We start from the raw sequence: 17,152 nt of genomic DNA on the forward strand, positions 1-17,152 counted from the left end.
GTTTTTCCTGTATTGGAAATCCCTGTTTAACACCCTTATGTGCCCAGCGCTCTAGTGTCTCTTAGTGTGACAGACTCCTCTTCAGTTAAGAGCTTTTCTGAAACTGAGAGTGTATGTTTGATAAAGCCTCAGGTGGAACCTGATTGGCATCCTCATCGCTTCCCCAGCGGCAAGTGCTGTGTGTGTGTGTGGACGTAGCGTCATGTACACAGCGTCACATGACCTTGCGGACACGCCCCTCCGGCAATACCCGCCCTCTCCTTGAATATGCCTAGTTCGCATGCGTGAACGGTATTCGGGTCTGCTATTGCAGACTTGAAGGGGGAAGGCGACGCTGGCCGTTTCCTTTGGAAGAAAATGCCGCTTGACGCAGAGATTCTGGACTCATTTGCCTGTAACATCAGGCTGGGGACATTACTCTGCCACTGCTAGCTAGTACATTAGCCGTTCTGGACAAAGACAAAGTTGAGTAATCTCTAACTTGTGGATGCACTATGCACCTCTGGGAGGGGAAGAGGGGGGGAGAGATGAAGAGGGGGCGGGGGTTCTGTCAGCAGATTTAATCTAGTTTATTATTTAAACAACAGAGGCTCCTCCCAGCTGCTAGGCAGCTACGCTAGGCAGCTATCCTACCAATCCGCCACTGCGCCACCCCTATAGAAGCTTATACACATCTCTGTATTAGGAACTGCTGTACTTTTTTACCTAAATCCCACAAAGAGGTTTATTAGGTAAGAATCCCCTCTGCCACTGGGACCACACATTTTACAGGCTGCGACAGAGCTGCTCTAAGACATCGTACATAAGTAGTGTAAATTTAAGGCATACAAAATAAATTGAAGGAAAAAGCATAGCTTCTTCCCTTACCTTGTCCTTGCTGCAGGATACTGCTGAAACAGACAGATTCAAACTTCACAGCGGGCTGTGTTGTAACACGTTCAAAGAACGGGTCCCTTTTTAATAGGGGTTCCACTGCTTTGGACCTGTATAGACCCCTTCAGGATCAGCTTTAGGTAATGTAGCAAGACCAAAAAGAGTCCTGGTTCCTAGGGTCCAGCTCTTAAAAGGAGCGTTACAGGCAAAACCTTGTTCTTGTATGTGAGGCCAAGGTACCATCCTAAGATGGATCCGGTTGTGGAGGCTTTTTAAATCCAGCATGAATCCCTCCTGGAGCTCCTCAGAGCACATCTTCACTTGTGACCAACACCTTAGACACTGGTGAAAAAACTGAGGTACTCCTGGAAAGAGGAGGGGTTATATAGGGTTTTCAACTTCCTGTACTGGTTATACCGGTGTCAACACCTGAAGGTAGGCCCATAACCCACTAAGTAAATACTTGAGGCTCTATGTCCTATGATGTACGATAAAGAAATTAACCCCTTACAGTAGTGATTATCTGCTTTTCTTGTACTATAAAGGGCAATTTTTTTTTTAACCCCATTATGTTACGAAACGTCTTAGACCTGGTTCACATCTATGTGTTTTTAGGTGCTTTATTTCAGAAACGCACTACAGTTCATTTACATGGTTTCCTATGGAAATGTTCACATCTATGCTTTTTTTCAGTCGCTGCATATTTGGAAAGGGTCAGGGACCTTTTTTATTTATTTATTTTTTTTTTAAACACAAAATTGTGCTTTTTTGGTTCAATATACTTCAATGGATAAGCTGCAGAAAAGCATGCAATACGTTTTTGTAGCAATTTGTGCTTTTTAATCTGCCCAACAACAAATTGGGCAAAAAAATATGTAAAAAAGCAAATCACAACAAAATCACGTGCGCAAAAATCAAAACGCACAGCAAAAAGCACTGCAGAAACAGATCAAAAGCAAACTGCATAGGTGTGAACCGAGCCTTATGCTGGCCACATGGATCACTTTCCAGACAAGAATATTTAGACAAAAAATCTTTGTACATTCGCTGAATGAAAGAATGTTGTTTGAAATTTTCACTTGTTTTTAACATTCTGTTTTTACCCTTTAATTGTATATAAAGTATATATCCCCTAATAGTATATACAGTATTCCTCTCCTCCAAAAGTTTATACAGTATATCTCCTCTAATAGTATATACAGTATATCTCATCTGTCATTCTCAGTGGATTAGATATTTTTCTCCCTAACCATATAGTTGGTTATTTATATTTACCACTGCATAGAGATATTTAAGAATAAATAGCCTTTTTTTTAAAACTTTACATATTAACTAAATTATACACCACACTTTTTAAGTTATTAACCAATTAATAAAAACAATAAATCGGCCAACTATTTGATTATGAAAAGAATTGTTAGTTGCAGCCCTAATATTAACCTTAAACTGCATAGGGGGTTCTTTACTGTTAGAACAGTAAGAATGTGGTTCTCCCTTTCACAATCAGTGGTATCAGTGGAAAGGGTTAACCATTTCAAAAACTCTTGGATAGGCATCTTAGCATAACCAATATGCAGGGATATAGGAAGTGCTAGCGACAAATACATACACACACCCACACAGGTTGAACTGGATGGACTGATCTCTTCATCCACCTCACCAATTATGTAACTATTTCCCAAAACAGTTACATTCAAGGCATGCCGTGATTGAGAACTGTCACGGTTGTTTGTACTCTCACCCGAACTGTCAAGTCATCAAAAAGATGGTGCCATAGCTGATCATATGTGCAGCACCATGGCAGCTACAGATCAACTTGAGGGTTAGGATGACAGCATCTTTAGCCCTAAAGGAAGGGAGGGTTTAGATCGGTTTAAAGTTTAACTTTGGTTGATGACTTTGCGTTGCAGTATTCAGAGGGTAACCTTGGCTGTCATTTAACAATTCTCTCATTTTTCATCATAAGTAAATTTTACCATTCTTAGGTGTTCCAATTTAGCAAATGGCATGCCTCCCCATCTCAATACACATACACATTAAAAAAGTAAAAAAAAAAATGGGAAAAAGATGGTCATTCCAGCTAACAAATATATTATTTAGCAGCAAATTTGCTAAACCTATTTTCAAATGATTAAGAGCATCCAGTAACTCTAGCAGATAAAATGAACAAAGTAAATCAGCTTTTGTTGGACCACTCTTCTGAAAATGAAATTATTTTAGCATAAATATGGCCCTATTAAAAAAAAAAAAGAAAAAAAGTACTCCAACATGCGCTTAATTCAGCAACTGCTTCCAAGCTACTAGCTTGTTGAGAGAGAATACACAATTGACAACATTACAGAAAGTTGACTACTTGCCCCTTCTGCTCCTAGGATTTTGTACAATTTAGGTAATCTAACAGTAGAATATTTTTATATTATCAAAAACTCATTGGCAGTATCTCCCCCAATCCCAGGCATAGTGTACATTTACTATTTCAGTGCAAGTCTTTTACACCAACCCGTGCCTAAACAACTGACAGACTAGCAATTGCTGCAAATAGAAGACAAGGCAAAGAGTTAAAGCTCAAGCAGCACAGAGTACATAATAAACCCTTCAGAAAAAGCATCCCCTAGGTAGATGAATTATGGTGAACTAGAAAGGTAATAGTGAAGCTAACCACAAACAAAACATTTGCATACGCAAAAGAAGAAAAACACTTACGTTTTAAAGCAGGGGTCCCCAGACATGAGTTGCATGCTGATTCCAACCTTCAGAAAGATAACAGATAATCTAAATATACAGAGAAACAATTGCAATCTTCAAGTGTTCATGAGGAACCTGTTCACTCCTTAAAGCGGTATTTACAGCTGCTTTACAGGGTGAAGATCCTCTTTAATGTACTGCTTAGTTCTGCCTTCTTAGAGCAGTAAAGACAGGCACAAACCAATGGTACCCTGATAAAGCCATGGGCTGAACTGCCAACATTTTCAATGATTTCAGTTTTCAGGTACATACTGTATATAAAAAAATATTTGAAATCCTACTTTGATTGGGAGGAGGGCACCTTACTACTGGGCTGACAAAGACCTTTCCTAACCAAAACTGATTATTTGATTTTTAATGCATAAATCACTCACTTGCTTACTATATCTGTTTGAGACTGTAAGGCTGGCCATAGATGGTTCGAATCCATCTATTGGCCGGCGGATTGTACCAAAATCGATCCATCAATCGACTTGGGTACAACCAGCATATTGGATTTCTAGTATGCGATTACAATAATCGTGTTCTCCCGGCAAGAACAACTCCCTGTACCCTCCCACTGGGAGAACACAATAGCTCCATGGGAGGGATTCCCCCATCGACACTAACTGCGTCAATGGGGGAATCAAACAATTTTCTTTCCTGCAACAAAATAAAATTGCACCATTTATAGCCTGCTTTCGATGATATCCAAAAGCTTCTGCTCCATTTTTCAATAATTTTATGGCAACTAGAAGAAACATAACTTCATCGACCATGGCAGAATAAATGATGGAGTTTTATCTGCTGACCTTTGCTTTCTTGATGATCATGATTTCGGGTCTATCTGCTTTTTTTTGTTTGTTTTTTGCAATACTGATGTGTGCAGCAAATACTCTGGCTAGTTTGCACACCTGCAATGTTTTTTTTTTTTTCTGAGGGTTGAAGGCAACTAGTTGAAAATTAAAAGAATGCAGTATGTAGACAACAGTACAACCCGTATTCTCAGCTTTACCCATCTTCCACAGAAGTTACAAGAGGGAGCTCTCATTCCCTGGTTGCCATTTTTTGCATTTGACATCTTTATGGTGACCCATGGCTAAAAGACTGTAAAGTCTGGAATATTTCACTGCTACAGTTTAAAAAATATAAAATCCAGTACACAAACTGGATTGTGTTCGCCTAGAACATAGTTGTTATTTTTTTGTATATCATTAATGGGAAGATGTATGAATCAAAACAGGCTGACCTAAAAAAAATGCTAGCTGTCTGGTCTGAGTGTCTTACTAATACATTGACTACTTGGAAGTCACTAATCTAGAAAAGTATGCAATTTGCACGTTCTGACTTCAGCCAAACTTACTGCATACTCTTTACAAGTCAGTGATTCAAAGAACTGCTAGTATTTATAGCAGGTCATTAAAGTAGCCTAAAAATTTCTTCCTATGCCTGTTTCTCTCAATAAAAGAGAAAGAAGTAATGGCAGCCATCATTGTACGCTGTTCAGACACTTCTGAACTCATGAAAGGTGAATCTGTTTTGTATGGGTTACATGACTGCACTATGTCCTGCTTTATCACATAAGCCCATTTAAGCCCTCTACAAGAAGTGGTATGCTGATTAAATGTCCTTAAAACAAAGGACATTGGCTTGTGCCCAGGTAGATAAGGTAACAATTTTAGACCAAAACACAAAAGCTGGATCTAAACCTAAATTTGTGATACATTTGCTGCTATTATCACATGAAAATGCTTGTGCTCACATCCTGTTATTTTTTTAAGCAAATAGGAGAACACGCTGATGAGACAATGGAAAACCACTGTATTCTCTCTCGGCACAGAGCTTTTAGGAATAACAGGTTTTCAGCTGAGCCCTCTGGGCTGTGTATAAAATATAATGGGAGCGAGAAATGAGGCCGACAGTAGATGTGTTCACATCCCATAGCTCTAAGTGCATTAGCCAGGAAGAAGATTTAATAATTTACTCTCTTCAAATACACTGTGATTAACCTTCCAGTAATGATGTCATGTTTCCTAGCCCATTGCAACAGCATTCAGCTACAGTGCACAGAGATTACCGTATATACTCGAGTATAGGCCGACCCGAGTATAAGCCGAGGCCCCCAATTTACCACCAAAAAACTGGAAAACTTATTGACTCGTGTATAAGCCGAGGGTGAGACATGGCTGTCCATCCCTGTGTGTCCGTCCATCCCTGTGTGTGTGTCCATCCATCCCTGTGTGTGTGTCCATCCATCCATCCATCCCTGTGTGTGTATCCATCCATCCATCCATCCCTGTGTGTGTGTGTGTGTGTGTGTGTGTATCCATCCATCCATCCATCCCTGTGTGTGTGTGTGTGTGTGTGTGTGTGTGTATCCATCCATCCATCCATCCCTGTGTGTGTGTGTGTGTGTGTGTGTGTGTGTATCCATCCATCCATCCATCCCTGTGTGTGTGTGTGTGTGTGTGTATCCATCCATCCATCCCTGTGTGTGTGTGTGTGTATCCATCCATCCATCCATCCCTGTGTGTGTGTGTGTGTGTGTGTGTGTGTGTGTGTGTGTGTGTGTGTGTGTGTGTGTGTGTGTGTGTGTCCGTGCAGCCTTGTGTGTGTGTCCAGCCTACCTGTGTCCCAAGCCTCCGTCCCGAGCCGCCGTCGTCCCGAGCCTCCTCCGTCCCGTGCCGTGCCTCCTCCGTCCCGTGCCTCCTCCGTCCCGTCCCGTGCCGTGCCTCCCCCGTGCCGTGCCTCCTCCGTCCCGTGCCGTGCCTCCTCCGTCCCGTGCCGATGGATCGCCGCTCTTCTCGGCGGCCATTCTACAATTCAAAATTCCGCCTCCGCCTGTGATAGGCGGAACACTCAATTTCCCAGCAGCCTGTGTTCCGCCTATCACAGACATCCTCTCATACTCGTCCGTAGTATGAGAATGAGCGGATGTCCGTGATAGGCGGAACACTGACTGCTGGGAAATTCAGTGTTCCGCCTATCACAGGCGGAGGCGGAGAAGGAGGCGCGGCTTTTGAAAATTAATGTCCGCCGTCTGTCTGCTCGATACGCTGATCGAGCAGTCAGACAGCGGCGACTCGAGTATAAGCCGAGGGGGCACTTTCAGCCTCAAAAAAGAGGCTGAAAATCTCGGCTTATACTCGAGTATATACGGTAAGCATTTGGTATTCAGGGTTCATATTTTTCATAGCAAAGTAATCAATGCTGAAAATGTTACTGATAAATAGATTAGTTTGCATTCCACTGACCATTACAAGATGCATAGAAACCAGTTATTCTCTGAAGAAACAAAAGGGATTTCTGCTACCAGTAAAGATATTTATATGTAACCTGATGCAGCATAACTATGTCAAAGAATATGCCCACGTCAGAAAATGGGAATTAGAGAACGGTTAATTGCCACTTTTCACTAAATCCCTGTGTTTTAGTATAACTACTCAAACCTCTAAAGCAGTAATCACTAAATGGCAGATCGTGGTCTGGATCCGGATCGAGTGACAGTCCCATCCAGACCGCCATGGTCCTGTCATTTAGGAGCTGGGTTGCTCTTTCTTTCTGTTTTGGCAGCAGTGTACATCCCTCTCCTTTCCCCAGTGCTGCGATGATGTCTTCCTTGCAGCAGGGCAGAAGGAGGGCAGGAGAAGCTGCAGGTCTAGGAGGAGGGCAGGAGCTGCAAACGGGTGATTGGTTGCTAAGACGCTAGGTGGTCCTTGCAACCAATCACCAGCTTGCTAGCAAGAGTTGGATAGCTCCCATCTTCTGTCTTGACTTACCCTGTGTAAGGTGGGACTGAAATGCTGCTCTGAAAGGGAAGGGGGAGAACACTGTTATAAAGTGGAGCTCAGGATACTGCTTCAAAGCAGGGCTCATGACATTGCTATAACTGGGGGCTAAAGGGGGTGGGTCACGTTAACATGGAGGAACTGTGACAAAGAGGGGGTGCTGTGACGCATAGGGGAACTGTAAAGGGAGGGACTGTGATGTGGATGTGGGAACTGTGACATAAAGGGGGAGTAACTGACGTGAAGGGGGGGTACTGAGGACACCGATGTAAAGGGGGGACTGTGATATAAATGTGCGGATGTGAAGGATCCGAGTCAGATGTGATTCGGGCCTCTGCTCCAAGAAAATGTTACTGACCGGACCTTTGTGAATTTGAATTCAATTTGTGAATTTGAATTCAATACCCCTGCTCTAAAGTAATGAAACACTTTGTCAATTTATATTTATTTGATATCCAAGTGCCTTCACATTGGTGACATGCAAAACCAATTACTGATAAAAAGAAATCTTTTTTGGAAGCACAACCACAAGGTATACATTTTTCCCCAGAATTAGTTTACTGGTTTACTAGGCAGCCATGTGTAATTTCAGGCAATGGTATTGAAGATGGTCTAAAGATTGGCCCTGAACAGTTCTAATCATCCAATGACTCTTAGCCCAATTTTTTTCTTTATGGGTACTTTTACATTTTTAACATAGAATAGTTAACAAGCCGTTACAATGTTTAATAAAGGTATCTAGTGTCTGCCATTCTCTCTTACCTTTAAAATAGAATTATCCTGTCGGGTATTCTTTGTGTCATATCCCTCTAGGAGACATCGACGGATTGTATTGCCAGACCCAGCAAATTCTGCAAGGTTGAGATCTGCAAATCCAAGCTTAAACCACAAAGAGATGTAAATATTACAAAAGGTAACTGCAAGGGCTGGTCATATACCTGGTCATATACCTAATCTCTGTACTAGACCTTAAAGCCCAGCTCCAGCCTTTATTTTTAGATAAACCAGAAAAGAAAACACTTCTGTGAAATGGTTATTGCTCAGTGTGAACCTATTGGGGAGACATCATCCCACTTTCTGTCCCCTTGACAGTAGGACAAGAAATAAGGGAAACCATCATCAGGGCTGGAAGACACAGATAATAACAATAACCAGACAAAAAATCCAAACCTTCTCTGTTTTAGTGAAAACCGTGTTTTCCTGCAGTTTGTGTCTGCTGGGAAGATTTCCTATCACTTCTTTTACTGACAGGAAGTTGAGGAAATCCCCCTCTGTGGGAGGAGAAGTGCTCGTTGTTGTTAACGCAATTCAAATATGTCAAGGTAATCTTGACAATTTACTATGCAAGGCCAACATAACCGTCCATCATGTATCTTAGAATATCCCCTTTAGAGTTCATAGGAAGGGCTGCACTAATAATAAATATACCCTTATAAAATCAAATAAACGTTGCACTCCTGTCCAGCCAACTTACCGTAGTGCAGACATGAAAACGGCCTCAACCCATGAGTGTCCGCCAATGCCACAGAGACTACCGTATTTTTCGGACTATAAGGCGCACGTAAAAGCCTAAATTTTCTCCCAAAAACGACTGTGCGCCTTATAATCCGGTGCGCCTTATATATGACCTGTTGACATCGCTGGAGTTCTTTGTTAACAGTATCTGTCAGATGGGCGCGCATGGAGTCACAGATCAAGTCTCTTGACGTTAACCTTCGGACTATAAGGCGCACGTAAAAGCCTAAATTTTCTCACAAAAATCGACCGTGCGCCTTATAGTCCGATGCGCCTTATATATATGGAAATATCCATTTTATCAGCCGGTCGTTGCTAGTGCGCCTTATAATCCAGTGCGCCTTATAGTCCGAAAAATACGGTACCCTATTATTAAGCTCTGGTGGGTGGAGCGAAACATGTCAGACGATGTAGCTTTAGCAGAGAGACTCAAGGGTTGAGGCAGTTTTCAAGTCTATACTACACTGGGTTGGCTCGATGAGAGTGTGGTGCGTCTGATTTTATACATGCATCACTTCTGATAAGCACCTTTGGCAGCCTGCACCTTTCTTTCTGGTGACTGCAGGAGTTTGCTTCCCCCAGCTTGAGCAGCATTCACAATTTAGCACCAAAGTCACATTAACTATGTCCTGACTGATGCTCAGTCATGTAACGGTTTTAAATAAAATGCAATAATAAATATGACAAAAATGTGTTCAAAAACATTGAGTATTTCAGACATGCCGTTGCAGATGTTCATTCTGTAAATAATAGCACAAATCTTTTGATATAGCAGAAAAAGTCAAATCAAGGGCTCATTTTTACCTTGACATTTTAGTGCCACCCTCATACTGCTTGAAGACTGTATAATGAGCTCTATGCAATAGCACATAGATATATATATATATATATATAGATATATATATCTATCTATTTTTTTTTTTTTTCATAAGTTTACATTTATGATTTATGATTTCTTGGCCATTTTACAGAGAATATGAATAACACAAAAACTTTTCCTTTCACTCATGGTTAGTGTTTGGCTGAAGCAGGTGGTGCACCCCATGGGCAAGATTGAGGATCAAAGAAAAAAAACTACGCCTCAGTTTTTAAACCTCGTGCACACATCACGATGGACCGCTACTTGCATAGGCCCACATCCGCAGCCTCGATTAGCCAGGTCGGCGCACAGGGCGCACCGATGCAATTTGAGCCAGAGACAGGTACTCTTTTTTTATATTACCCCCACTGCCATACAGGGATCACCCCCCACCCTGATGGCAGAAGACCTAGATGGACAGGGACCACAGATTGCTGGCTCCTAAACCCCCAGCTGGAGCTAACCCCAGAGACATGATTGTCAGATTTCATTACTATGACAGTAAAGAAGCTCTCACTATTGCCACCCGCAACCAATCCAGGGTTGAGTTCAAAGGTTCCAGGATCCAGATCTTTAGTGCTCTCTCACCCATTACCCTGGCAAGAAGAAGAAATCTTCACCCACTGACACTAAATCTCCAGTCACACAAAATCTTATATCGGTGGGGATTTCTCTTTCACCTCTCTGCATTACGAGAAGGTATACAATGCTCTCTACGAGACCTCCAGTAAAGTGACGCCTTTATGCGCAACCTGGGCCTACCACCTCTCCCAGATGAAGACCTTCTGCTACTCCTAAATCGCCGCCAGCCCAAAAACGCACCTCGTCCCCAATGTGGCAGAAGTGGCCCAAGTCCAACTTCACACCCTGGAGGCGCCCTGCTTCTAGATACCTGACCTGAGCAACTTTCAACATGGCTACGGCCTTGATCTCTATTTTTACTTGCCCCCCTACTGTTACTGTTCTTGATTACGGATGGCCAACAACCCCTGAGAGTGTTTACTCACCCCCCTGGAGCGTAGTATGCGTCGCCTAATAGTTTCTCAAGTAACCCTGGTTCATGGATTTGTTTTCTTCTACGGTTCCTGATTAGTAACCCGGGTCCCCTATCCATCGAAGGGCAGCAGTTTACCTCCTGTCCCCGTTTTTGGATGTCCTCATGTTCCCCTTCCTAGCCCAAGGCTCACCCCTGGGTTTCCTGGAGGCATTCGGCCTTCCAGGTTTCTATCTAATGATGTTCAGACTTTTTTTTTTTCTCTTCAGTTTTTTTTTCTTCATGTTTTTTTTTCTCGTGTCTTTTTTGTGACCTGAGGCTGCTACCCCTCATACACTTAATATGTTTTTGTGATAGTGCTGCTACAGTCCTAAATGTGGTTATGCTACCTTATATCCACTATGTGACATTTGCACCATGGAAGCTCCCCTCCAATGTCTACTATGCAATATCTCAAATGCTTTTTTTTAACAGGTTAAGATGTCGTGGCACTAAAGTTCCTTACATGTAATGTTAAAGGTTTAAACTCTATTCAAAAGAGATGGCTTGCTTTGAAAGAGTTTAAAGCTTCCAGAGCAGATGTAATTTTAGTCCAGGAGAACCACTTCCGCCTCGGGGGATCCCTTAAATTCACCAGCAAAAATTTCCCGACATCCTGACTAGCTTCTGACCCATCTGGGAAAGCAGGAGTGGCTATTTTAATTAATCGATCATGCCCCTTACGCGTAAAATCTTCTTAACTGGACCCACAGGGCAGATTTATTGTCTTGGACTGTTCATTCCTCACCCAATCTATTACTATTGTGAATGTTTATGCCCCTAATTCTGGCCAGATCTGGTTTCTTTCCACCATGTTTGACACTCTGGACAAGTTTTCTCAACCCTTTATGGTCATTGGTGGAGGCTTTAATATGACTATGTCTCCCAGCAAAGATAGACATGTATTGTTCCCCTCTACAACGTCAACCAAACCTGACAGCCTTTCCAAATCCTCCGTAAACTTAACAGAACTAAGATTCTTCTAGATATTTGGAGGTTTAAACACCCTACCCACAAACAATACACTTAATTCACACCCCCATTAGCTTTATTCCAGATTGGACCATTTCTTTATCTCTTCACCCCTCTTGACATACACAGTCTCCTCTGAAATCAACCCCATAACCTGGGTCAGACCACTCCTTTGCAGCTCTTGACATTGCCCTCTCCTCTGCCTCCCACAAAACTTGCCACTGACGACTTAATGCGACCTTTCTCCATATCCCAGAAAATAAAACCCATCTCTCTAATGGCCTAACTGAATACTTCTAACTTAACACAAACATGGTCTCAGAGCCCTCCACCTTGTGGGAAGCACACAAGGCTGTCTTCCGGGGACATTGCATTTCTACAGGTTCATGTTTAAAGAAAGATACAGCATTTAAACACTCCTCTTTACTGTCTAAACTCTGCAGGGCTGGGAGGTTCTTGTAGTCTTCCCCCACGGTGGCGGGGCTCCGAGATGTTGTTTCTTTGCAAAACCAGCTTAGATCACAAAAAAAGGAGCAAGATCGATAAATCTCTTTTATGGTCCAAACATACTTAATGTGATTGTAGCTGTATTAGTGCAATTGTGACAGAGAAAATTTAGTACGGTCCGTGATACTTTTTTTATTTGCACCAACATACAATTTTTCAGGAAAAGCTTTCGTGGGTATGTCCCCTTCTTCAAGGTCCAAGCAGTACTTGATTACTGCTTGGACCTTGAAGAAGGGGACATACACCGAAAGCTTGTCCTGAAAAATTGTATGTTAGTGCAAATCAAAAAAGTATGACGGACAGTACTCAATTTTTTCATGGTCCAAACAAAAATTTTATGAATACTCAAACAAACCCCACAGGATACCGGTAAATACGTTGAAACTTTGTCCCTTCCATTCCTCCCCAGATTTTCTCAGGCAAGCAGATGGGACCCTTACCTATTGCCCCCACACATGTCCAAGGTGTTTGGAGAATTTTACCGCCAATTGAACAATTGTCTGCAAACAGACCCCAACTACAACTTTACGCAAGAGATTTTACAAATTTTTTGATTCCCTACAACAACCCAAACTCTCTTCTGAACACCTCTCATCCCTGAATGCTGCCGTCACCCCTGAAGAATTAGCTGACGTTGTTAAACATCTCCCTACCCAAAAATCCCCTGGCCCAGAAGGCTTACCATATTCCTGTTATTAGACCTTCCTACCAATTTTAAGCCCACACTATACGCCTCCCTATTTAAAAAAGGTACCACACCTCATCCACAATTCCTCCATGCTCATATTTCCGTGATCCCAAAACCTGGCAAGGATCCCTCCATCCCTGACAATTAGAGGCCCATCGTATTGCTTAACTCGGACTACAACATATTTACAAAGATTCTAGCTAACCAACTATCCCTCTTAATCTCCAGACTCATACATTTTGTAACAGCCAGACACGCCAATGACAACACAAGCCGTACCATAGACCTCATAGACTTATTGAATAAAACATCCTGCCCAGACCTGATTCTAAGCCTTGACGCTCAAAATGCCTTTGATCATCTTAGCTGGCCTTTTATGTTTGCTACACTCTCCAATTATGGTTTTGGAGGCCCCTTCATATCAGCACTGTATGCCCTATACTTCCAACCTTCCTCCCAAGTCAAGTTATCTTCCTACTTATCGCCATCCTTCTCCTTGAGTAACAGTACCAGGCAAGGGAGTCCGCTATCCCCTTTACTCTTGATTCTCTGTCTGGAACCCCTAACTGCAGCCATATGTGCCCATCCTAACATCCAAGGGGTCTCTTTGTGCCAGAAGGAATATAAACTATCACTATTTGCGGATGATGTCCTGCTGAACCTGACCAGACCCCATACATCCCTCCCGAAAATTATAGCTTTGTTAAGAGACTTTAGCTTTATTTCAGGATATAAAATAAATACAAGTAAAACGGAAACTCTACCAATACATATTCCACCCTCAGATCTCGCCATTCTCAAACAAAACTACTCCTACCACTGGTGCCCGAACTCCCTTAAATACCTGGGGATAAATCTAACCTCTTCCTACTCTACTCTATATCAGGCTAACTACCCCTCTTCTCTTACGTAACATTGACCGGCTCTTGCGACAGTGGGGCACTTATCCAATCTCTCTCTTGGGTCGTATCAATGTCCTGAAGATGTCCATTTTACCAAGACTTCACTACCTATTTGAAACCCTACCAATTCCCATCCCTATGTCCTAACTCAAAATCACTCAGAGAACATTTCTCGACTTCATTTGGCATTATAAAGCTCACCGGATAGCCAACTTGGTAATGCTAGCTCACAGAGACAGGGGAGGGATGGGAGCCCCCGATCTTATTAAATACTATTTTGCCACCCACCTTAAACCGGTCATTACTTGGTCCTTTGGAATGACATCCAGCGTTTGGTCGGAGATTGAAATGAGTGTCACTAGACCGGTCCATCCCGGCTCTATGATTTGAGCAAACCTAGAGAACTCCATGAGCCAACTTAGGAGTTTATGTCTACACACGATGTTGTTCACCCTCTCAATATGGAAAAAGTGCTCCCATCAGTTCTCTCTTTCCTCTCCATGCCCACCCCTACTAAACGTGTTGTTTAACCTTGACATCCCAGACAGCCTCTCTTATCCCTGAATGCCCCCATGGAGACAGGCCGGAATTTTTCAGCCTTATCAGACATCTATAAGTTTCTACATGACACCAGCTCACTTACAGTCACATGCCACCCTTACATGCTGAAATGGCCCCAGATTGTTAAACGACCCATTCCTCTCACTCAATGGCAGAAGATATGGGAGGCTATTTCCAAATTGTCCCAATGCATGGAGCAAAGGGAGACAGCTTCTAAAATATTGTTCTTTTGGTATAGAACCCCAGAAATCATACATATTACATAGATATGACCCAAGGCCCCCCCCCCCACCCCCGGGTGTGTTGGAGATGCCGAGGTGACATTGGCTCTCATTTCCACATTTTCTGGGAGTGCCCCCTGATTCAACCATTTTGGCTCTCTATCCAGGCCCACCTACAAAACTTAATTGACAGTGCTCTCCCTCTGGAACCGATAAATTATCTTCACGGCCTGCCGTTCTCTGGCGTCCCCAGACACACTCAAAAATTAGCTCCCTTCATCCTACTTGCAGCAAAAAGGACCATACCCTCAAGATAGTTGTCTCCCTCCCCACCCACTCTCCCACAGGTGCTCCAAATATTGGAGCAGATTTACAGAATGGAACACCTTACTGCGGTAGTAAATGACTCACTTCCTCAATTTTCAAAAATTTGGGAACTATGGGATCACTCAGAACTTAACCCGAATGGCATGCCCCTAACCTCCTAGAGGGACAACACCCCCTTGACCGTTTATTTTAAAATTCTGTCGTCCTAGCCCCGTCAGCTGGTTCTCTTGAAGATTCCATGGTGCCCCCTTTTACCCCCACCCCCCCTTCCTCCACCAGTGAGACTCCTGCGGGGTGCCTTGTTCCTCAGTTTAGGCACCCTGGGGACCTCGCTAAAACCAGGCCCAGCGAGCATTTCTACATTTCTTTATTTTCTTTTAGGAAAAAAAAAACAATAAATATACAACGAAAAAAAGTAAATAAAAGAGTAAACACAGTTTATTGATAATAAATGACTTCAGCCAAACACCATGAGTTAAAGTTTGTGTTATCATTCATATGATTAATAAGATTTCCACAAAGTAATAAATGGTATTAAAAATAAAACTAAAACATGCATGCTAGTCCATAGATATTTACCTTAGCATAGGCTTTCCCACCTTTCAGCTCCTAAAACACATAGGAAACATTTCAGAAATGTAAGAAGTAGTCTTTTCCAACGAGGTTTCCATCAACATACAGGTACGCCAACACAACTTTATTCCTTTCTGGTTCTCATTCCAACCAGGGTAGGCAGTAAGAATGCAGAAAAGAATAGTGGAGATGTTGTTCATAGTGGGAAATTACATTCTTCCTGTAATGCTGACCTTAATCATCCTCTGAATTTGGAATAAATAATCAACTGTGCTTCACCCAAATACTAGACCATCTCTAACAACTAAACAAAAAGGGTCTAGAATGCAAATTTGGTCAAGACCCTTTCTACTATACTTCCAAACTTCAAACGGAAAAATGGAGAATAGGAGGACAGGCCAGAATATGAGGGACCATAGCCTCCTCCACCCTGCTTCCATGCAATGCATCTCCTTCATAGGGAGGAAACACAATAAATAAAAGTAGATATAAACCCCAGACATGAAATATGAACAAACCATATCCCTTTATAGTGTGTCCCTGTCTCAATTGGAAGCACTAAGTGTTATTCCTGTCTGCTGCTTCGTTCCTCTACTATCAGCATGAATTACTTCTGACAAGTTTTCCTGACACCAAAAGAAAAAGAGAGATGGGAGATGACTGGGGAAAAAAAAGCTAACTGGAGGTCAGCAATTTGTCCCCACAAGTCCCTTTCTGAAGCCGGCAGATACAGGTCCATTTTAGGAAAAGTAGTAGCAGTCTTACCTTACGGACAGACACCCTGCAGACACATGGGTCCAGGATCCCTGAGGCAGCACTTGCACTCATCTTGCACATAAAGGAGAACTTTTTCTTCCAATGGACACTGTTAGCTTGGACAACTTCCCTACGAAGAGAGACATGAGACCAGAGAAAAATCAATACAAAGGCTTTAATAACATACAGGTCCTACTCAACCCATAAGCAACCATTAGCATCAGCCAATACTTATGACGCGTCCAGAAATTAGCCAGAGTTCACTATGATTTCACCTTTTCCCAGTGCAATGGCTTTTTATACTGAGCAGGTTGAGGTACACTTTAACCCGAGCCTGTGCCTACAGACATGGGTACAAAATAAGATTATCACCTGACACCACATATGACTTTCTCAGTGAGATTTGAATAAGCATACCTCTACATCCCTTGTGTCAGCTTAGACCTGATTATTGGTTGCATAGGCACAGAGCATTAGCCTGCAGGACACAGGATAGGATTATGCCACATAACCAAGATGGTGACAGCTAGTCTATGGAGATTTGTGGGTCATTCATCCTGCAATACAATACATATTTGTACATGGACTGAGCTCTGCATAAAGGCATCATTCTCCAAATCTCACTATCACAACACCTATCCAAAATGGCCCCCAGGTGGGTAGGTACTAGTATACATTTACACAATTGATGCTCTGGCAACTTTCATCCAAAATTAAAATTCAGCTTGGTGACTCTTATCCGCAGTAAGTCTAGCAGGCTAGGTCTGTGTAACTGGAAACAACATATTTTCTGCAGTCTCTAATGATTCCAAACACCAAAATGCCAAATCACTGACCTGTGTCATTAAGTGTA

At 42.5% G+C, this 17,152-nt stretch overlaps 1 protein-coding gene across 3 annotated transcripts in view; it reads right to left on the bottom strand.

The window, feature by feature from the left end:
- EEIG2 (EEIG family member 2) overlaps positions 1 to 17,152 on the bottom strand; it is a 65,524-nt gene that overhangs the window by 31,326 nt on the left and 17,046 nt on the right. For all 3 annotated transcript variants that reach the window (XM_077452768.1, XM_077452767.1, XM_077452769.1), the window contains 4 exons: positions 16,309 to 16,429; positions 15,550 to 15,579; positions 8,148 to 8,264; positions 3,577 to 3,623 (listed from right to left, as the gene is read on the bottom strand). In XM_077452768.1, coding sequence (XP_077308894.1) covers positions 3,577 to 3,623; positions 8,148 to 8,264; positions 15,550 to 15,579; positions 16,309 to 16,429 — 315 coding nt within the window. The remainder of the gene's footprint in view (positions 1 to 3,576; positions 3,624 to 8,147; positions 8,265 to 15,549; positions 15,580 to 16,308; positions 16,430 to 17,152) is intronic.

This window comes from Lithobates pipiens, unplaced genomic scaffold (genome assembly GCF_037356315.1).
Source record: "Lithobates pipiens isolate NorthernLeopardFrog02 unplaced genomic scaffold, aLitPip1_a1.2 Scaffold_23, whole genome shotgun sequence".
NCBI classification, from domain to species: Eukaryota; Metazoa; Chordata; class Amphibia; order Anura; family Ranidae; genus Lithobates; species Lithobates pipiens.